Below are 22,810 nucleotides of genomic sequence, written 5' to 3'. Positions count from 1 at the left end.
TTCAGGAATTCCTGGCACCAGCGTCACATGCCAATACCTCCTTCGCAAAGTTCGCATCAGTTTTCATCCTTCCTCCGGTTTCCAGGGTCATGTGAAAGGGGCGTGTAGTGTTCATCTTGCTTTCTCTGGTCCGGACCCTCCCCGGTTTAGCTCACTCATCGGCGGTGTGTATGGGGAGAGCGATCGCTCTCTGTGGTCGTTCGGGGAGGATAGTGTCATTCCTTTCCGCGGTACCTTGTTTGTCCGGCTGCACGCCCCAACCCGCGGAGGATGAGCGACCAGGGGAAGAGCTCGGTTTCCACTCCTGCGGGTGCCCCAGCCCCGGGATCGGATACTTACAAAGGCTGGCTTTTTAAATGGACTAACTATTTGAAAGGGTATCAACGCCGATGGTTCGTCCTCAGCAATGGCCTTCTGTCGTATTACAGGTAAACATGCTGACACTAGCTGCTGTGTAACTAGCTAATTACAGTACAGTGTCGTTGTCTGTCAAATTAAACGTTAAACATTTCAGCATCAGCATGGATTATAATATTTAAATAATTTATCAGACGCAATTGCAGGCTAACTAGCTAGCTAGCTACTAGTACTATATACACTTTGATGGTATTTTATTGCAAGTGTCAAACAAACAATCATTATGATGACAGCTCACTAGGTATCTAGCCAGTGTGGTACGGAGATAGTTCTGACAACTTCTTGACTTCAGACAAGCCCCATCATGTGTTAACTTCAGTGGACACTATTCTCACATAACTAATAGATAACATGATTTCAAGCCCTTTAAACTTAGCTAACAAAGAAATGATAGCGATCACTCTTTAAAAAAATATATATGTCGCTATCTATATTAGCTAGAATGTTCAAATCATTGTCGTTACTGTAACGTTACACAGACAGGCTGACATAATGCGAGTGGCTCTGGCACGTCCTAGTTGTCACTGACTGAGCTAGCTAGAAGTTGCTAGCTCAGCGAGCTAACCAGATTTTGTATAGATCTAGGTAGACTTGTCAAGTAATTGTTGATGTTAACGAGATGGAACTCAGTCTAATTGGAAGAAATGTTAATGTATTTAGTTTATACCTTTTATAGAGTTGGGCTATCATATGAAATAATGGTTTGTCCAGCTAGCTAGCTTGCTAACGTTAGCACAAATATAGCCAACTAGTCTGTCATCAGTTATTTTCTGCCACCCATGTTATTTTGTTAGCTACATATAACACACAGCCCAAATTATTGCATTTCAAAGAAATGCACTCCCACTGAATGTTTTCCCTGGGAGTAAAACTACATTCACTTGTAGAAGACAAGCATCGTCTCTCCACACAGTGCACAGTTGCCACCTGTGTTAAACTAATAACACCTGTGGCTCGGGTGCTTCCTGAATGGGAGTCAAGTTTCCTCTGGGCAGCCTTCTGAACAGGAGGAGTCAATGGAGAAGGAGGGTGGGTCACATGTAACAACTGTTGTTAACCCAACCCAGTTTTACTGTGGTTAATTAATTGGTTCATAACAGAAAGTAGGTCTATTCCTCTGAGATCCTGAGAATGAGGTCCATCCAGAAACATGAGTGTCTGCTGTAGAGAGGGAGTGTAATTGGCTCCTAAAACCAGCTTAGTCTTTTTAAACCATTCAGATGATGGGGTTCATGACACCAGGTGTTTGTAAAGAGCAGAGACAGCTAATGTATTTGAACAGTTTATAGTTACACTATAAACGTGTCACATCAACCTACAGTTACTTAGTTTAAATATTTTGTTTTGACTTCACTGGAGGAAACAAGTAGCCTACCTCTCTCATCAGAACAAAATGTAGGCTAACTACCGGTAGTAGGTCTACTCAATCAAATGCATACTGTCTGAAGGAGTCGGCGGTAATGGGACCTGGTGGACTTCACTTAACACATCTTATACCGTGCTATAGAATAAGATGCATACGACCAACCCTTCACACACACAGCCCTGTTGTCCTTTAGCCATTGAGTGAAGAGTTAGTGGAAACTGAAACAGGGGAGCCAAAGTCCAACTCTTGTTTGTGCTAATGGTGAAAGGAAAGAACTCTGTCCCCTCAGTCTTCCCTCTATTAATAGTTATTTTGAGTCTGCAAAGGCTGTCATTGTAAAATAAGAATTTGTTCTTAACTGACTTGCCTAGTTAAATGAAAGTTAAATCAAATCAAATGTTGGAAGGTGACTGCTGTTTGATGTGAAGGTAGCCTGTTGACATCTGAGCACGGAGGCAGTGGAGCGCACAGGTTCCCACAAAAGCAAGCCTGAGTATTGCCCCTCGTCTCCTCTCTGCCTGGCAGAGCTCTCTGTGTGCGTCTGGCTGGAGGCTTTGTTTTTGTCCGCCTGCGTACAGAAGCTGCCTGTCTGTCTCTGTCTGAATTTGAAAGTGATTCTAAATTAAACCAGTAGCATCTAACATGTCACTGATGTGTCTTCTCCGTGTCTGGAGGTTTTCTACTGTACCTTTGATGTCTTCCTCTGATGTACCACCATGATTGTAAAACATTGTTGGCTCAGCAGAACTGAGGTGGAGGCATTGCATGCATCACTATGTCTTTGTCAAAACAACACTGTTCTTCACTCCCTGCATCCCATCTCCCGTTTTCTCATTATTATACAGGGGAAGTGTTGTTCTGTGTCAGTCAGTGCTCCAGTATCTTGCAGCTGTGCCACCTTGTTTTAGAGCATTATGTGTGTTACAGCTCTCTATGTGGCTAAAGTCAGGTCGTACCGTTAAAACATCCAGCGTTCCGTTAATGGACACTTCATCTGCTCTGAAAAAAGTCAGTTCCTTTTTTCTTGTTTGTGTTTTCAAAAGTGTCAGACATGCATATTATGTAGGGCTATATTATGACTGTAGTATGACTACGTAGCATTGATTACCTGCCAGTTGTAGATGGATGCCAGAGTAGCTTACTGTACGTCACATGCATCTCAGCATGCATCTCAGCATGCATCTCAGCATGCATCACAGCATGCATCTCAGCATGCATCTCAGCATGCATCTCAGCATGCATCACAGCATGCATCAATCAGTTGTTGTAGCCTATTTTCTTTAGTTTCCCTCTTCAAAAGCAATGCAAATTGTTGATGCCTTAAGGGGTGAGTCACTACCTACTTGACCCATGCCACTTGCTTATTTGATCCCAATGATGTTCAAAGGATCTCAGTTTCCCAGTCGAGTTGTGCTGATATGGAGAAGTCAGGGCTTGATATGTAAAGTTGGTGGTGGCAGTCAAAGGCCAGTGGTGGACATGGACTATAATCTCTGGGCTGCAGCTGATCTGACACACAGCGTTTAAGCCACTTAACATTTTATGGCGGTTTATAGAGCTGCAATCTTTCACTTGCTCCATTGACTCGTCTTTGCTGCATCTCTGCTCAGACTGCAAATACTGTATTCTCTGCATTGCTCATTGTAATTGAACTGTTACTGGACATTGCATTTTAGTTACACTGTTTATACATACAGGATATTTATTTATATAATCGATTCTTGACATAGCTCACTCTATCTACTGCTGTACATATCATTCTTAGTATATCTTGTGTAAATTCATCCTGTTTATATACAGTGGGGAGAACAAGTATTTGATACACTGCCGATTTTGCAGGTTTTCCTACTTACAAAGCATGTAGAGGTCTGTAATTTTTTATCATAGGTACACTTCAACTGTGAGAGACGGAATCTAAAACAAAAATCCAGAAAATCACATTGTATGATTTTTAAGTAATTAATTTGCATTTTATTGCATGACAAAAGTACACTGCTCAAAAAAATAAAGGGAACACTTAAACAACACAATGTAACTCCAAGTCAATCACACTTCTGTGAAATAAAACTGTCCACTTAGGAAGCAACACTGATTGACAATAAATTTCACATGCTGTTGTGCAAATGGCATAGACAAAAGGTGGAAATTATAGGCAATTAGCAAGACACCCCCCAAAACAGGAGTGATTCTGCAGGTGGTGACCACAGACCACTTCTCAGTTCCTATGCTTCCCTGCTGCAGTGTGTGCAAACCTGGTCAAGAACTACAGGAAACGTATGATCTCTGTAATTGCAAACAAAGGTTTCTGTACCAAATATTAAGTTCTGCTTTTCTGATGTATCAAATACTCTTGTCATGCAATAAAATGCAAATTAATTACTTAAAAATCATACAATGTGATTTTCTGGATTTTTGTTTTAGATTCCGTCTCTCACAGTTGAAGTGTACCTATGATAAAAATTACAGACCTCTACATGCTTTGTAAGTAGGAAAACCTGCAAAATCGGCAGTGTATCAAATACTTGTTCTCCCCACTGTACATATAGATTGCATTTGGTTTACTGTTACAGTGCTACAGTATTTGAGTTGTTAATTGGATCTGTTCCGACATTTTTATATATACAGCACCAGTCAAAAGTTTGGACACACCTGCTCTTTCAAGGGTTTTTCTATATTTTTACTATTTTCTACATTGTATGAAATAACACTGAAATAACACATGGAATCATGTAGTAACCAAAAACAAATCTAAATATATTTGAGATTCTTCAAAGAAGCCACCCTTTGCCTTGATGACAGCTTTGCACACTCTTGGCATTCTCTCAACCAGCTTCATGAGGAATGCTTTTCCAACAGTCTTGAAGGAGTTCCCACATATGCTGAGCACTTGTTGTCTGCTTTTTCTTCACTCTGTAATCCAACTCATCCTAAACCATCTGAATTGGGTTGAGGTCAGGTAATTGTGGAGACCAGGTCATCTGATGCAGCACTCCATCACTCTCCTCCTTGGTCAAATAGTCCTAACACAGCCTGGAGATGTGTTTTGGGTCAAAGCACCATCGCACCTCCTCCATGCTTCACGGTGGGAACCACACATGCCGGAGATCATCCTTTCACCTACTTTGCGTCTCACAAAGACATGGCGGTTGGAACCAAAAATCTCAAATTTGGACTCATCAGACCGAAGGATAGATTTCCACCGGTCTAATCAATCAATCAAATTCATTTATCATCTGTCAAAGTGCTGTACAGAAACCCAGCCTAAAACCCTAAACAGCAAGCGATGCAGGTGTAGAAGCACGGTGGCTAGGAAAAACTCCCTAGAAAGGCCAGAACCTAGGAAGAAACCTAGAGAGGAACCAGGCTATGAGGGGTGGCCAGTCCTCTTCTGGCTGTGCCGGGTGGAGATTATAACAGAACATGTCCAAGATGTTCAAATGTTCATAGATGACCAGCAGGGTCAAATAATAATAATCACAGTGGTTGTCGAAAGTGCAACAGGTCAGCACCTCAGGAGTAAATGTCAGTTGGCTTTTCATAGCCGATCATTCAGAGTATCTCTACCGCTCCTGCTGTCTCTAGAGAGTTGAAAACAGCAGGTCTGGGACAGGTCAGGGTTCCATAGCCGCAGGCAGAACAGTTGAAACTGGAGCAGCAGCGCGGCCAGGTGGACCGGGGACAGCAAGGAGTCATCAGGCCAGGTAGTCCTGAGGCATGGTCCTAGGGCTCAGGTCCTCCGAGACAGAAAAAGAGAGAGAGAATTAGAGAGAGCATACTTAAATTCACACCGGACACCAGATAAGACAGGAGAAATACTTGAGATATAACAGACTGATCTTAGCCCCCCGACACAAACTACTGCAGCATAAATACTGGAGGCTGAGACAGGAGGGGTCGGGAGACAATGTAGCCCTGTCCGACTATACCCCCGGACAGGACCAAACAGGCAGGATATGTTCATTGCTCGTGTTTCTTGGCCCAAGCAAGTCTCTTCTTATTATTGGTGTCCTTTAGTAGTGGTTTCTTTGCAGCAATTTGGCCATGAAGGCCTGATTCACACAGTCTCCTCTGATCAGTTGATGTTGAGATGTGTCTGTTCCTTGAACTCTGTGAAGCATTTATTTGGGCTGCAATCTGATTCCTGTGGCGGTCCTCATGAGAGCCAGATTCATCATAGCACTTGATGGTTTGTGCGACTGGACTTGAAACTTTCAAAGTTCTCAATGTTCAGGATTGACTGACCTTAATGTTTTAAAGTAATGATGGACTGTCATTTCTCTTTGCTTATTTCAGCTGTTTTTGACATAATATGGACTTGGTCTTTTACCAAATAGGGCTATTTTCTGTATACCAACCCTACCTTGTTACAGCACAACTGATTGTCTCAAACGTATTAAGAAGGAAAGAAATTCCACAAATGAACTTAGCAAGGCACACCTGTTAATTGAAATGCATTCCAGGTGACTACTTCATGAAGCTGGTTGAGGGAATGCCAAGAGTGTGCAAAGCTGTCATCAAGGCAAGAGTCTAAAATATACCCTTTTTTGGTTAATACATGATTCCATACGTGTTATTTCATAGTTTTGATGTCTTCACTATTACTCTACAATGCAATGAGCAGCTGTGTCCCACTTTTAACTGGTACTGTATATTTACCTGTTTGACATTTTACCGTGTTGTTAGGAGCACATTTTTTTTTTTTTTTTTTCCCCCCTTTTTTTAACCAGGTAGGCTAGTTGAGAACAAGTTCTCATTTACAACTGCGACCTGGCCAAGATAAAGCAAAGCAGTGCGAGACAAACAACAACACAGAGTTACACATGAAATAAACAAACATAGTCAATAATAGAATAGAGAAAGTCTATATATATAGTGTGTGCGAATGAGGTAGGATAAGGGGATGAGGCAATAAATAGGTCATAGTTGCGAAATTATTACAGTATGGCAAATTTAAACACTGGGGTGATAGATGTGCAGAAGATGAGTGTGCAAGTAGCGGTACTGGGGTGCAAAGGAGCAAAACAAATAAAACTATGGTGATGAGGTAGTTGGATGGGCTATTTACAGATGGGCTATGTACGGGTGCAGTGATTTGTGAGCTGCTCTGACAGCTGGTGCTTAAAACTAGTGAGAGAGATATGGGTCTCCAGCTTCAGTGACTTTTGCAGTTCGTTCCAGTCATTGGCAGCAGAGAACTGGAAGGAAAGGCGGCCGAAGGAGGAATTGGCTTTGGGGGTGACCAGTGAAATATACCTGCTGGAGCGCATGCTGTGGGTGGTATGCTGCTATGGTGACCAGTGAGCTGAGATAAGGTGGGGCTTTACCTAGCAACGACTTATAGATGACCTGGAGCCAGTGGGTTTGGCGACGGATATGATGCGAGGGCCAGCCAACGAGAACATACAGGTCGCAGTGGTAGGTATTATATGGGGCTTTGGTGACAAAACGGATGGCACTGTGAAAGACTGCATCCAATTTACTGAGTAGAGTGTTGGAGGCTATTTTGTAAATGATATCGCCGAAGTCAAGGATCGGTAGGATAGTCAGTTTTACGAGGGTATGTTTGAGAGCATGAGTGAAGGAGGCTTTGTTGTGAAATAGGAAGCCGATTCTAGATTACATTTTGGATTGACAATGCTTAATGTGATTCTGGAAGGAGAGTTTACAGTCTAACCAGACACCTAGGTATTTGTAGTTGTCCACATATTCTAAGTCAGAACCGTCCAGAGTAGTGATGCTGGACGGGTGGGTAGGTGTGGGCAGCGATCGGTTGAAGAGCATGCATTTTTAGTTTTGCTTGCATTTAAGAGCAGTTGGAGGCCACGGAAGGAGAGTTGTATGGCATTGATGCTTGTCTGGAGGTTAGTTAACACAGTGTCCAAAGAAGGGCCAGAAGTATACAGAATGGTGTCGTCTGCGTAGAGGTGGATCAGAGAATCACCAGCAGCAAGAGCGACATCATTGATGTATACAGAGAAAAGAGTCGGCCTGAGGATTGAACCCTGTGACACCCCCATAGAGACTGCCAGAAGTCCAGACAACAGGCCCTCCGATTTGACACACTGAACTCTGTGTGAGAAGTAGTTGGTGAACCAGGCTAGGCAATCATTTGAGAAACCAAGGCTGTTGAGTCTGCCGATAAGAAATGATTGACAGTTGTAATCCTTGGCCAGGTCGATGAATAAGGCTGCGCAGTATTGTCTCGTATCGATGGCGGTTATGATATTGTTTAGGACCTTGAGCGTGGCTGAGGTGCACCCATGACCAGCTCAGAAACCAGATTGCATAGCGGAGAAGGTACGGTGCGATTCTAAATGGTCGGTGATCTGTTTGTTGACTTGGCTTTCGAAGACCTTAGAAATACAGGGTAGGATAGATATAGGTCTGTAGCAGTTTGGGTCTAGAGTGTCTCCCCCTTTGAAGAGGGGGATGATCGTGGCAGCTTTCCAATCTTTGGGGATCTCAGACGATACAAAAGAGAGGTTGAACAAGCTAGTAATAGGGGTTGCAACAATTTCGGCGGATCATTTTAGGAAGAGAGGGTCCAGATTGTCTAGCCCTGCTGATTTGTAGGGGTCCAGATTTTGCAGCTCTTTCAGAACATCAGCTATCTGGATTTGGGTGAAGGAGAAATGGGGGAGGCTTGGGCAAGTTGCTGTGGGGGGTGCAGAGCTGTTGACAGGGGTCGGGGGAGCCAGGTGGAAAGCATGGACAGCCGTAGAAAAATGCTTATTGAAATTCTCAATTATAGTGGATTTATCGGTGGTGACAGTGTTTCCTAGCCTCAGTGCAGTGGGCAGCTGGGAGGAGGTGCTCTTATTCTCCATGGACTTTACAGTGTCCCAGAACTTTTTGGAGTTTGTGTGACAGGATGCAAATTTCTGTTTGAAAAAGCTAGCCTTTGCTTGCCTAACTGCCTGTGTATATTGGTTCCTAACTTCCCTGAAAAGTTGCATATCACGGGGGCTATTCGATGCTAATGCAGTACGACACAGGATGTTTTTGTGCTGGTCAAGGGAGGTCAGGTCTAATAACATGAGCATTTTGCTGCACCAGCTATAACATCTGCTAAACTATGTACGTGACCAATCAACTTTGATTTATTTTGCTGCCTCTCTTTTACTCCGCGTCAGCCACCTTCCCCCAACATCCTTTGGCTGTTTACTGTTTTCCCATCACCAGTCAGGTACTGTAAATTACTGAGGTGAACACCCACCATTATCTCACTTCAATGTGTGACAAGGCCTTTCCCCTCCTTCTCACGTCTTTCATCTTTTATTTCTTCATTGACTCTTTCTTCCAGCTTTAACTCTCATCACACCTTACTTACATTACCTCTGAGAGGAAATCTGACAGTGCTTTAGTAAAGATTACAAAGCATTAACGTCTGGAGCCCTATGCAAGCCCTGCTATCACTGCCTCACACACACTCAGCCTGGCGGCCCCATGCTTGGCTCTGAGAAGTATTAATACAGTTTTAACTGGATAGTTACACGGCTAGGTGGGGGTTCTGCATCGTTTTCAGTTCTGTTAGGTTTTTGTTCCTGCTGGCACACTGTGTCCTTGCCTGAAGGGAGGAAAGAAGAGTTATGAGACAATACAAGAGCCAGCTGGAGGGACAGAGACAGTCCTGCTCAGCACTGAGCTCAGAGCCTTCCTCGGATGTATGCTCCCTCTGGCCTGGAGATGTTGGAGAGGGGGAAAGGAGGGAGGACGTGGTCTAATCAAATTAATGGGCTCCTCCTTGGGCTCAGTGCCAGGTCACTGTGTGTGTGTGTGTGTGTGTGTGTGTGTGTGTGTGTGTGTGTGTGTGTGTGTGTGTGTGTGTGTGTGTGTGTGTGTGTGTGTGTGTGTGTGTGTGTGTGTGTGTGTGTGTGTGTGTGTGTGTGTGTGTGTGTGTGTGTGTGTGCGAGCGAGAGACAATGCTGAATAGAAAAACTTAACATCCTCAGCTTTAATCTTTCAGCAGGTCATGTCATGCCGCAGTATCTCTGTCTTGGTTTGCTTGTCTCATGTTTTCATTACTCTCTCCCTCCTTAGGCACTACATGTCCCTTGGTGTTTTCCTCCTATCTCTCCTTGTATCCTGTTGTGTTCCCTTCTTACATGCTGTATATTTGTTCTTGTCTTTATTCATGTATGTCTCTCTGTTTACCTGTTTGTCTCTGTGTGTTCTGCCTGTCTGCTCGGGCCTGTGCCAGCTAGTCTCTCTAGTGTGTTGAGCATAGGCGGAAATCCCAGGGGGGACGGGGGACACACGACCCCCCCATCTTGGGAAAAATATGATTTGTCCCCCCCAATATATCACTGTAAACATAACTATGTAATTTCAATAATATTAATAATACGCAATGAAAGCACTTGTGCTGATTATAGACACTTAATAGCGCATTTAAATTTCAAAAGATTGCGACCCCCCCCGCCCTTTGCCTCACAATGGTTTGATCCACTGCCAGTTCTTTAGCTGGCAAGGTAATAGAGAGTTCGTATCTACTGTCCGAAAGGGACATGTACGTAACTGATGCGAGGTTAATCCAGTCAATCCATAGCAGGTCCATAGCAATGTTATTTATTTATTTTTATGTTGGCAGGGTTCACACACTAGGGGAATTTGCAGAGCTAGCGCGCAAACTAAAGCAAACATTAACTATCAAGCTAGCTAGTACCTATTCCATTTATGTGGCGTCGTCAAAGATGGAATCTTTGCTATCGTCAGTTTATTCCAAGATCAGCATGCAGCTGTAGTGCTTCGACGTCCCTGTGATAAGGTTAGCAATAAACTGAAGTCCAAACTGAACAGAACAGAACTACACTCTCTTCTACCATTGTCTTAAATATATATAATGGTCTCGTTGCAAAAGATAAATTGTCGCTAGTGAACTTTTTTTATTTTATTTTATTTCACCTTTATTTAACCAGGTAGCAAAGATTATAGCAAACACACAGAAACGGAATTGGTGCTCGCTAGCTTTACAAATTCAGCTATTGTTGGAAGCCAGCCAATATGAAACAAACTATTTAAATTACAAAAGGTTGCAGCATGTGTTGTGTAAATGTGTGTGTGTGCAGCTAGGCCAGCCAGCCAGCCAGGTAGAAAAATGGCAGAAAAAAGTAAGAAGACGGACATCAGAGTATTTGTCAGTACACCAAAACGCATAGTAAGAACTCTAGTATCCTAATATCTCAAAGACTAGTTGATAAAATGTTCATAAGAAAGAAGTGAAATGCTAATGGAATGTTTCACAATGATGTCATTAGGCAGAGCAGGCAACAGATGGCACACAGACAGCAGAGCTGGGGACAGACTGGCAGACACAGGGAGTCTCAGGTAAGTTTGTTGAGTCTTTGTTTGGCAACATTATGAAAGGTTCTCAATTCTTTTGACTTGTAAAATAGGGACATAATTGGAAAATGCCATGGATACCCCCACTCTCAAATTAAACTGGTGACTAAACTAAGATTTGTTTACGGCAATGGTATTGCTGTTGTGATTAATTGTGTAGTTTTGGGTACCGGTAGTTAGGAGTACGGCAAACACCTTATTTATTTTCTAGGAGACCGGCTGAGTCAGTTAGGGGGGTGAAAGGGAAAGAGCCAGGAAGAGAGACTTCAGAGGACAGTGTCACAGCCACGGCAGGACCAAGTGTCACCCTTGTTGCCAGCAGCACCAGTATAGGGGACAGTGGCACAGCATTGTCCAGTTACCACAGTGATGGCACAAAACCATATCAGCCACACCCACAATTTATAGAACCGCAAACTCTTGCCAACAGAGTGTTGACGTTTCAAGAGAGATGGTTTCGCGATTTCCCCTGGCTACATTATAATCCATCAATAAAAGGAGTGTTGTGTTTTCACTGTAGCCAAGGGTTTTCAAGCCAGCCATCTTTTAGCCAAAGAGCTGATGCTGCCTTCATTAGTGCAGGATTTAGGAACTGGAGAAAAGGCATTGAAAAATTCACAGCACATCAAAATTGCCAAACCCACCGCCACTTTGTAATTGTAACAGCACACCAGCTAAATCCAATCAGTGTCCAGTTATGTCCAGCGCGTGGGTTAAACAGCTGGATGACGCAAGGCATTGCTTGATGAAAATTGTTAGTTCGGTGCGGCATGTAGTAAGACAGGGACAAGCCTTTAGAGGCCACACGGATGACAGTGGGAATTTATACCAGATTTTGAAACTTAGGGCAGAAGAGGATGATCCCATTTTACTGAAGTGGTTAACAGAGCGTACCACAATGTACACAGGCCCCAAAGCACAGAATGAAATTCTTAACATCATGGCCAATAGTCATTCGAGGCATTGCAGCTGAGATTAGGTCTCTTCCGATTGTACAATTTTCATTAATTGTTGATGGTACTCAAGATGTCTCTGGTGCTGAACAGGAGAGTGTCTGTCTGCGTTATGTTGACCATGACCATGTCCCTTACAAGGAGTTTATTGGGCTATACAGGGTGTCGGAGACAACAGGCGAGGGCATTGCGAAAGTGCCAACTGATGTGTTGTTGAGGAAACCCGCAAACATATGCTCGGTTCTTTTGTTCAGTAGTGTGTATAGCAGTGGTTCTCAACCTTTTTGGGGTACTGGAACCCCTGCATATTTTGAGGCAAGGCAGGCAAGGTTTTGAGCAGTCCTCAGGGACCTCCACCCCGTCTATATTATATGTAAACTTACTGGAAACCTTGTGGTACTGACTACATTCATTACACTTTTTTATTTCACGGACCCCTTGCAATTAGTCCATGGACCCCTGTTTGAGAACCCCTGGTGTAATTGATATTTGTTCTTTTGTTTAGTAGTTTTCAGGACACTTACAAATGATTTATTTCATGTTATTTTATTTAAAATGGCCTACTTTGTGCGACATACTTGTCCATAGCTGCTGTTTGAAGAGTTGAGACACTGGCTGAGTTGAGACACTGGCTGAGTTGAGACACTGGCTGAGTTGAGACACTGGCTGAGTTGAGACACTGGCTGAGTTGAGACACTGGCTGAGTTGAGACACTGGCTGAGTTGAGACACTGGCTGAGTTGAGACACTGGCTGAGTTGAGACACTGGCTGAGTTGAGACACTGAAGGATATTTTGTTTGATTTATTTGGGTTTTTCATTGAAGTAGTTATTTTGCTTTTAGAACTACTTATTTTAAGCTTTTTGTTCTTGCAAAGATATTGTAGACTCAGGCCAGGTGGACATATTTAATGACTATATAAATGTATCAGAAAAAGTCAAATTAAAAAGGTCAATTCAATACGGAGACCAACTTTGTGATGGTTCTCAATGGAGATTCTTTTAGATGTGATCACACCATGTTCATTGTATTTATGAAAACTACACCCATACAGTGTACAGTACCATTGTCACCTACTGACCTTTCTTGATATTGCTGGTTGTAAGTACGAATACCTGCATACATACTGGACTGGTAAGGAGCACTGCTATAACTATTATTAGTAGTAGAATTATAATGATTTAAACATTTGAACAAGTTGGGAAAACCCTTCAGTTAACTACTGTACCTATCAATTATCCAGTTGTAGGAATTATGGTTCCTCAATATACATTTAACAACGTATGCTATGTGTTACAGCACTACTTTTGGTGTCCCCCTCAGGAATTGCTCTTGAGAAAATTTAATGTAATTGTCCCCTCCAAGGTTGATCTCAGATTTTCGCCCCTGGTGTTGAGACGCTGTTCTGTTTCATTACACGCCCTCAGATCGGTGGATCTGTGTTTTGTGTGGTTGTGTGGTGCTCAGGGGAACGACAGGTAAAAGCCCCTTAATGCTTTACCAACACAGCACAACACACAGGACCCGCTGGCCCTCACACACACACACACACTCTCCCTCTCGCTCGCTCTCTCTCTCTCTTTCTCTCTTTCTCTCTTTCTCTCTCTCTCTCTCTCTGTCTCTGTCTCTGTCTCTGTCTCTGTCTCTCTCTGTCTCTCTCTCTCTCTCAGCTTGTGCTGTGCCTTGGCTCTGTAATCCCTTTGCCGTTGCATGGCCTTGCCTCCTCACAGGGCAGAGGGATCAGAATGGATTTCATCTTTCTCATCAGCACACTTACAGTGGTGTGACACAGTTAGAGCTGGAGCTCTGGAAAGACAGCGCACGCTGGGCTGTTGAGGAACCCTTCTCTCCCTGTTGCTTTGCATGACCATGTCCCCAACTGGTCTAAGATGTAGCCAGGGAAAAGTTGACCACAAATTGCTTGTTTAGGATCAGCTTTACCTTTAATCTCGGCACCCAGAATGAAATCTTGCAAGCAAGCTGGCCAGCTACTCATGTCTTGGCTAAACAGTCAAGAGAGACTAGCCTCCCACTCCTCTTTCTATTCTGGTTAGAGCCAGTTTGCGCTGTTCTGTGAATGGAGTAGTGCACAGCGTTGTACGAGATCTTCAGTTTCTTTGCAATTTCTCGCATGGAATAGCCTTAATTTCTCAGAACAAGAATAGACTGACGAGTTTCAGAAGAAAGGTATTTGTTTCTGTCCATTTTGAGCCTGTAATCGAACCCACAAATGCTGATGCTCCAGATACTCAACCAGTCTAAAGAAGGCCAGTTTTATTGCTTCTTTAATCAGCACAACAGGTTTCAGCTGTGCTTACATAATTGCAAAAGGGTTTTCTAATGATCAATTAGCCTTTTAAAATGATTAACTTGGATTAGCTAACACAATGTGCCATTTGAACACAGGAGTGACGGTTGCTGATAATGGGCCTCTGTACGCCTATGTACAGTTGAAGTCGGAAGTTAACATACACCTTAGCCAAATACATTTAAACTCAGTTTTTCACAATTCCTGACATTTAATCCTAGTAAAAATTCCCTCTTAGATCAGTTAGGATCACCACTTGATTTTAAGAATGTGAAATGTCAGAATAATAGTAGAGAGAATGATATATTTCAGCTTTTATTTCTTCACATTTTCAGTGGGTTAGAAGTTTACATACACTCAATTCGTATTTGGTAGCATTGCCTTTAAATTGTTTAACTTGGGTCAAATGTTTCGGGTAGCCTTCCACAACCTTCCCACAATAAATTGGGTGGATTTTGGCCCATTCCTCCTTACACAGCTGGTGTAACTGAGTCAGATTTGTAGGCCTCCTTGATCGCACACGCCTTTTCACCTCTGCCCACAAATGTTCTATAGGATTGAGGTCAGGGCTTTGTGATGGCCACTCCAATAATTTGACTTTGTTGTCCTTAAGCCATTTTGAATCAACTTTGGAAGTATGCTTGAGGTCATTGTCCATTTGGAAGACCCATTTGCGACCAAGCTTTAACTTCCTGACTGATGTCTTGAGATCTTGCTTCAATATATCCACATAATTTTCAATTCCTCATGATGCCATCTATTTTGTGAAGTGTACCAGTCCCTCCTGCAGCAAAGCACCCCCACAACATGATGCTGGCACCTCCGTGCTTCACGGTTGGGATGGTGTTCTTTGGCTTGCAAGCGTCCCCCTTTTTCCTCCAAACATAACGATGGTCATTATGGCCAAACAGTTCTATTTTTGTTTCATCAGACCAGAGGACATTTTTCCAAAAAGTACGATCTTTGTCCTCATGTGCATTTGCAAACCGTAGTCTGGGTTTTTATGGCGGTTTTGGAGCAGTGGCTTCTTCCTTGCTGAGCGGCCTTTCAGGTTATGTCGATTTAAGACTCGTTTTACTGTGGATGTAGATACTTTTGTACCTGTTTCCTCCAGCATCTTCACAAGGTCCTTTGCTGTTGTTCTGGGATTGATTTGCACTTTTTGCACCAAAGTAAGTTGATCTCTAGGAGACAGAACGCGTCTCCTTCCTGAGCTGTATGATGGCTGCATCTGTTTGTACAGATGAACGTGGTACCTTCAGACGTTTGGATATTGCTCCCAAGGATGAACCAGACTTGTGGAGGTCTACAATTTTTGGGGGCTGATTTCTTTTGATTTCCCCATGATGTCAAGCAAAGAGGGACTGAGTTTGAAGGTAGGCCTTGAAATACATCCACAGGTACACCTCCAATTGACTCAAATGATGTCAATTAGCCTATCAGAAGCTTCTGAAGCCATGACATTTTCTGGAATTTTCCAAGCTGTTCAACCTCGACGCAAATTCAAAAATAATACTACAAATATTTATAATCATGAAATCACAAGTGACATATACCAAAACACAGCTTAGGTTGTTGTTAATCCACCTATCGTGTCAGATTTTGAAAATATGCTTTACAGCGAAAGCAATCCAAGCGTTTGAGTTTATCAATTACTAGACAAAACAGTAAGAACAGCTAGCCGCAAATTAGCTTGGTCACGAAAGTCAGAGAAGCAATAAAATGAATCGCTTACCTTTTATAATCTTCGGATGTTTGCACTCACGAGACTCCCAGTTACACAATAAATGTTATTTTTGTTCAATAAAGATTAGTTTTATAACCAAAAACCACCATTTGGTTTGCGCGTTATGTTCAGAAAACCACAGGCTCGTTCTGGTCCTGAAGGGCAGACAAATTCCAAAACATATCCGTAATGCTCGTAGAAACATGTCAAACGTTTTTATAATCAATCCTCAGGTTGTTTTTAACATACATAATCGATAATATTTCAACCAGACGGTAAGCTGTTCAATACAGAGAAAGAAAATGTCGAGCTACAACTCTCGGGCGCATAAACTAATCAAAGGACACCTGACACGTTTTGATAAATCTCGCTAATTTTTCAAAATAAAAGCTTGAAACTATGTTTAAAGCCTGGTCACAGCCTGAGGATGCCATTGGAAAAGGAATCTGGTTGATACCTCTTTAAATGGAGGAGGGGCAGGCAATGGAACAGGGATTTTTCCAAATAAAAGGCACTTCCGGGTTGGATTTCATCAGGTTTTTGCCTGCAAAATCAGTTATGTTAGACTCACAGACAATATTTTGACAGTTTTGGAAACTTTAGAGTGTTTTCTATCCTAATCTGTCAATTAGATGCATATTCTAGCACCTGGGCCTGAGAAATAGTCTGTTTACCTTGGGAACGTTATTTTTCCAAACATAAAAATAGTGCCCCCTAGCTGAAAGAGGTTAACTTCTTATGGCTGCAATCCCGGTTACCGGGATTGGAGGGGCAGCCAGTGAAAGTGCAGGGCGCCAAATTCAAACAACAAATCTCATAATTATAATTCCTCAAACATACCATTTTAAAGGTAATCTTGTTGTTAATCCCACCAAAGTGTCCGATTTCAAATAGGCTTTTCAGCGAAAGCACCACAAACGATTATGTTAGGTCACCACCAACTCAAAGAAAAATTCTGCCATTTTTCCAGCCAAAGAGAGGAGTCACAAATAGCACAAATAGAGATCAAATTAATCACTAACCTTTGATGATCTTCATCAGATGACACTCATAGGACTTCATATTACACAATACATATATGTCTTGTTCGATTAAGTTCATATTTATATCCAAAAACCTCCGTTTACATTGGCGCCATGTTCAGAAATGCCTCCAAAATATCCAGAGAAATTGCAGAGAGCCACGTCAAATAACAGAAATACTCATCATAAACTTTGATGAAAGATACATGTTTTACATAGAATTAAAGATACACTTGTTCTTAATGCAACCACTGTGTCAGATTTCAAAAAGCTTTACGGCAAAACACAATATTCAATAATCTGAAAACAGCGTTCAGCCACAAAAGCAAGCCATACAGTTACCCGCCCAAATTGTGCAGTCAACAAAAATCATAAAAAGCATTATAAATCTTCACTTACATTTGCTGATCTTCGTCGGAATGCACTCCCAGGACTCCCACTTCCACAAGAAATGTTATTTTTTTTCGGTAATGTCCATAATTTCTGTCCAAATAGCTATTTTTGTTGCGTGTTTGGTATACAAATCCAACATCAGGAAAGCGCGTTCACTAAAACCTGACGAAATGTCCAAAAGTTCCGTAACAGTCCGTAGAAACATGTCAAACGATGTATTGAATCAATCTTTAGAATGTTGTTAACATAAATCTTGAATAACGTCCCAACCGGAGAATTACATTGACTTAAGATGAGCGATGGAACGGAGCTCCCTCTTATGTGAAGGCACATGGTGAAAGAATGGTCACCTCATGGCAGTGGTGACTCATTTCTGTCTCCTTCGGCCCCCTTCACAGTAGAGTCATCAGACAAAGTTCTACAGACTGTTGACATCTAGTGGAAGCCGTAGGAAGTGAAAACTCATCCATATCTCGCTGTAATTTCAATGGGAGCTTGGTTGAAAATCTACAAGCCTCAGAATTTCCACTTCCTGTTTGGATTTTGTCTCAGGTTTTTGCCTGCCATATGAGTTCTGTTATACTCACAGACATAATTCAAACACTTTTAGAAACTTCAGAGTGTTTTCTATCCAATACTAATAATAATATGCATATATTAGCAACTATGACTGAGGAGCAGGCCGTTTACTATGGGCACCTCTGTGCACCTTTCATCCAAGCTACTCAATACTGCCCCTGCAGCCATAAGAAGTTAATGACTCCAACATAAGTGTTTATTAACTTCCGACTTCAACTGTAGATATTCCATAAAAAATATGCCGTTTCCAGCTACAATAGTCAGTTACAACATTAACAATGTCTACACTGTATTTCTGATCAATTTGATGTAATTTTAATGGACAAAAAAGTAGCTTTTCTTTCAAAAACAAGGACATTTCTAAGTGACGCCAAACTTTAACGCGTGTGTGTGTGTGTGTGTGTGTGTGTGTATATAAAAATATACTTTCTGTTACTCACTCACTCACTCACAGACAACACATTCAAAATATATTCTCAATTAGCCTTGTAAACTAAGCACTGTTCCTGCTAGCCAGACTGTTTTCTCTCCGAAACAAAGACACACGCACTTAGAAGCTTTCAGACATTTCAGGACAGAAACCCTGAGTGAGTGAGTGAGTGTCTCGAGACGCGTACGCGTGTGATCCTGTTGCTCTGGGCTAAGTGCGTGCTGGTTCAATTGGCAGGATAATGCTGCGAGACAGCTGGTTCTGGCAGAGGGGCAGGGGTCAATGAGAATGGATGTTTGAACACATTTAGGTGTACACACAATTCAGTCCCATTCAAAATCCTAACCCGTACTCTAAACTTAACCCTAGCTCCTAAACTTAATTCTAACACTAATTCTAACCTTAACCCTAACCCCCTAGAAATAGCATTTAGTCAAATAGCATAGCAGTTGGTCAAATGTTGGTTTACTATTCTTGTGGGGAGCAGAAGTCCCCACAAGAATAGTAAACAAACAAAAACACGTCCACACACATTCACACACACACGCACATGCACAACCAACACTACAACCAGGAATATGATTTTCCCAGACTTTCCCACACCCTAGACCCACTCCAATTTGCTTATCGCCCCAATAGGTCCACAGACGATGCAATCGCCATCACACTGCCCTATCCCATCTGGACAAGAGGAATACCTATGTAAGAATGCTGTTCATTTACTACAGCTCAGCATCGAACACCATAGTACCCTCCAAACTCATCATTAAGCTTGAGACCCTGGGTCTCGACCCCACCCTGTGCAACTGGGTCCTGGACTTCCTGACGGGCCGCCCCCAGGTGGTGAAGGTAGGAAACAACACCTCCACCTCTGATCCTCAACACTGGGGCCCCACAAGGGTGCATGCTCCGCACCCACCTGTACTCCCTGTTCACCCATGACTGCGTGGCCATGCACGCCTCCAACTCAATCATCAAGTTTGCAGACGACACAACAGTGGTAGGCTTGATTAGCAACAACGACAAGACAGCCTACAGGGAGGAGGTGAGGGCCCTCGGAGTGTGGTGTCAGGAAAATAACCTCTCAATCAATGTCAGCAAAACAAAAGAGATGATTGTGGACTTCAGGAAACAGCAAAGGGAGCACCCCCCCAATCCACATCGACGGGACAGCAGTGGAGAAGGTGGAAAGTTAAGTTCCTTTGTGTTCATGTCACCGACAAACAGCAATGGTCCACGCACACAGACAGTGTTGTGAAGAAGGCTCAACAGCGCCTCAGGAAACTGAAAAAATTTGGCTTGTCACCGAAAACCCTCACAAACTTTTACAAGTGCACAATTGAGAGCATCCAGTTGGGCTGCATCACCACCTGGTATGGAAACTGTACTGCCCACAACCGCAAGGCTCTCCAGAGGGTGGTGCGGTCTGCACAATGCGTCACCGGGGGCAAACTACCTGCCCTCCAGGACACCTACAACACCCGATGTCACAGGAAGGCAAAAAAGATCATCAAGGACAATAACCACCCGAGCCACTGCCTGTTCACCCTGCTTCCATCCAGAAGGCGATGTCAATACAGGTGAATCAAAGCTAGGACATAGAGATTTAAAAACAGCTTCTATCTCAAGGTCATCAGATTGTTAAACAGCCACCACTAGCACAGAGAGGCGGCTGCCTACTTACAGACTTGATATCATTGGCCACTTTATTAAATGGAACACTAGTCACTTTAATAATGCCACTTTAAGAATGGTTACATATCTCGCATTACTCATCTCATATGTATATAATGTATACTGTATCCTTCACTATCTATTCTTTACTATCTATTGCATCTTAGCTGCTCTCACTGCTCATCCATATACTTTATACTTATATATTCTTATCCCTTTCCTTTACTAGATTGTGTGTATTTGGTTTTGTTGTGGAATTTGTTAGATATTATCTGTTAGATACTGCTGCACTGTCAGATATAGAAGCACAAGCATTTCACTACACTCGCAATAACATCTGCTAACCATGTATATGTAACCAATACAATTTGATTTGATTTGACACACACACCGTGGGACATGGGCTGTATTACCTCCTCAGAAGCTGGTTGAGCTTAGCTGTTCTCACCATTACAGGAGGTCAGCGATCGGACATAGCTCCAGGGCACTGCAACTGATACTAAGTAACTTATGTCTGGGACTTGGACAACTGTGTACAAACAGATAGATATCCTACACACACACTGCCCATCCCAGCCCCTTACCCTGTATAATGTCTGTTGTTCTTTGAGCCTGTTCACATTAAACTGCTCCTTATTGGGTTGCTGAGGATAAAGCTTGTGAGTTGTGACTGAGCTCCTGCTCTGTCCTCAGAGGGGAGACTGACACCCTGGTCCTACCACACAGCCTAGCCAATACTAATTAGGCTGAAGTGTCCCAATGTACCTCCATGACAAAACTATTTGTTTGAGTAATTGTGTTGCTCTTCTCCTGAGGACTTATCTGCATCAAGGATTTGAAAGATTTCATTCACATGTGTCTGTTCTCTGATGATAGTCCAGCGTCTATGGTTAGCTCAGACTGATGATGATTATTGTAAATGTGGAAACAAGTTGGTCCAAGGAAATTCTCACTCTTTCTTTCTCTGTGGTCTTTCTCCCCTTTCCTCTCTCTCACACCCTCTCTCTTTCTCTCTGTCCTTTGTGTGCAGTGTTGTTATTCATTGTTTGGTTTTGTCTACCATGGGAGTTTGGAGCCACACAATGGCCTTGCTATCCAACATTCTGTGGCCCACTGAAAGTGCAATACTAGGTTTTTTGCCCAAAGTCTGTGTGCACACATACACACAGTATATGTTTTACAGTCCTTGTGGGGACCTAAAATTGATTTCCATTCGAAATCCTATTTTCCCTTAAACCTAACCTTAACCCTAACTCCTAAACCTAACCCCTGTTTTACTATCCTTGTGGGCATTTCCGGTGCTGGCTGTATGTGAGAATGTGTGTCTAGACATGCTAGGAACAGAGAACACTGTTACACAGTAGTTTAATACAGTCTACAAGACTGTAAGCCAAGGATGGCTCTTGACTGTTTTAACTTTCTAAGCCACTATCTTTTAATTTCACTATTGCATGTGTCCCTCCCTATTTCTGACTATCTATCCCTCTGCCTCCTTGCTTCCCTGCTTACTAGCCTCCTCTCGCCTGAACCTGTTCCTGAGCCTGGCCCCATCGCCAAATATTGGAAGAATGTAGTGTTTTGTCATGACTGTTTATCAAGCGACTGCATACACTGTCCAGTCAGACATAACGTTACAGTAGGTTAGTAGTAGATACAAAGCATTGGGATTTGACTACTAATCAGCCTTTCTATCTTTTTTGTTTTTGTCCCCATCTCTGTTTCTGTGACTTGGTGTCTTGTCCTTGTACGTCTCTCTATCTCTCTGTCTCTGTTTCTGGTGTCCCTGTCTCTCTCTGTCTGTCTTTGTGGTTGTTCCCCTGCAGGACTCAGGCAGAGATGGCCCATACGTGTCGCGGCACCATCAACCTGGCCACGGCCCACATCGACACGGAGGATGCCTGTAACATCGTCCTGAGCAGCGGTGGGCGCACCTACCACCTGAAGGCCAGCACGGAGGTGGAGCGCCAGAGATGGGTCACAGCGCTGGAGCTGGCCAAGGCCAAAGCCATCCGCATGATGAATGACCAGTCTGGTAAGAATGTGTTGTTTGATAATGCTGTGCTTTTAAAGGGAGGCTGAACTTGCTGATTTACGCCTAGGTTTCAATTCTCCTCATTAGGAAATGTGACCGAGAAGAAGATTTGGGTTTTGGAGGTGTGCTTTGATGTGGGTGTCTCTTGTGTGTGAGTGTTCGAACGTGGGAAGTGTTTGTACTTTGCCAAAACAATACACAGTTAGTCACTCACCCTACTAGATAAACAGTCTTCCAGGTCTGGTGTCTGGAGACAGGTTGGTTGTTTAGCAACAAACCCGAGGCGTACGCAACTATGGGGGAAAACAGGCGGGGTTGGCTTAGATTGTTGACAACGTGTAAATTGTATTTAGTCATAAATACATGTGCACAATGAGCACTTGTTGTCTTTCAAATACATCGTTATAGTTGTTGGTTAGCTAGCTAGTGAATTTTAGCCATATTAGCATTGACATGAAATCAGTAAAAACACCTCAAAATAAGACATGTTATCAAGATCAAGACAAAACGAGCTGAAACGAGCCACCTACAATTCCCCACATGGCAGGTTCTCTTCATTGTTGCCATCT

General features: G+C 42.9%; 1 protein-coding gene across 2 annotated transcripts in view; it reads left to right on the top strand.

Annotated features, from left to right (window-relative positions):
* The first annotated feature begins 162 nt into the window (after positions 1-162).
* The window catches only part of LOC129826380 (oxysterol-binding protein 2-like), an 83,063-nt gene continuing 60,415 nt past the window's right edge, over positions 163-22,810 (top strand). The window contains exons 1-2 of one of the 2 annotated variants that reach the window (XM_055887055.1): positions 163-428; positions 22,033-22,241. In XM_055887055.1, the coding sequence (XP_055743030.1) occupies positions 271-428; positions 22,033-22,241 (367 nt within the window). In that variant the 5' untranslated portion in view covers positions 163-270. The remainder of the gene's footprint in view (positions 429-22,032; positions 22,242-22,810) is intronic. The other variant, XM_055887058.1, reaches the window with a different exon arrangement.

The sequence above is a fragment of the Salvelinus fontinalis genome, chromosome 28, assembly GCF_029448725.1.
Source record: "Salvelinus fontinalis isolate EN_2023a chromosome 28, ASM2944872v1, whole genome shotgun sequence".
NCBI lineage: Eukaryota > Metazoa > Chordata > Actinopteri > Salmoniformes > Salmonidae > Salvelinus > Salvelinus fontinalis.
This window is presented reverse-complemented; position numbering and strand designations above follow the sequence as displayed.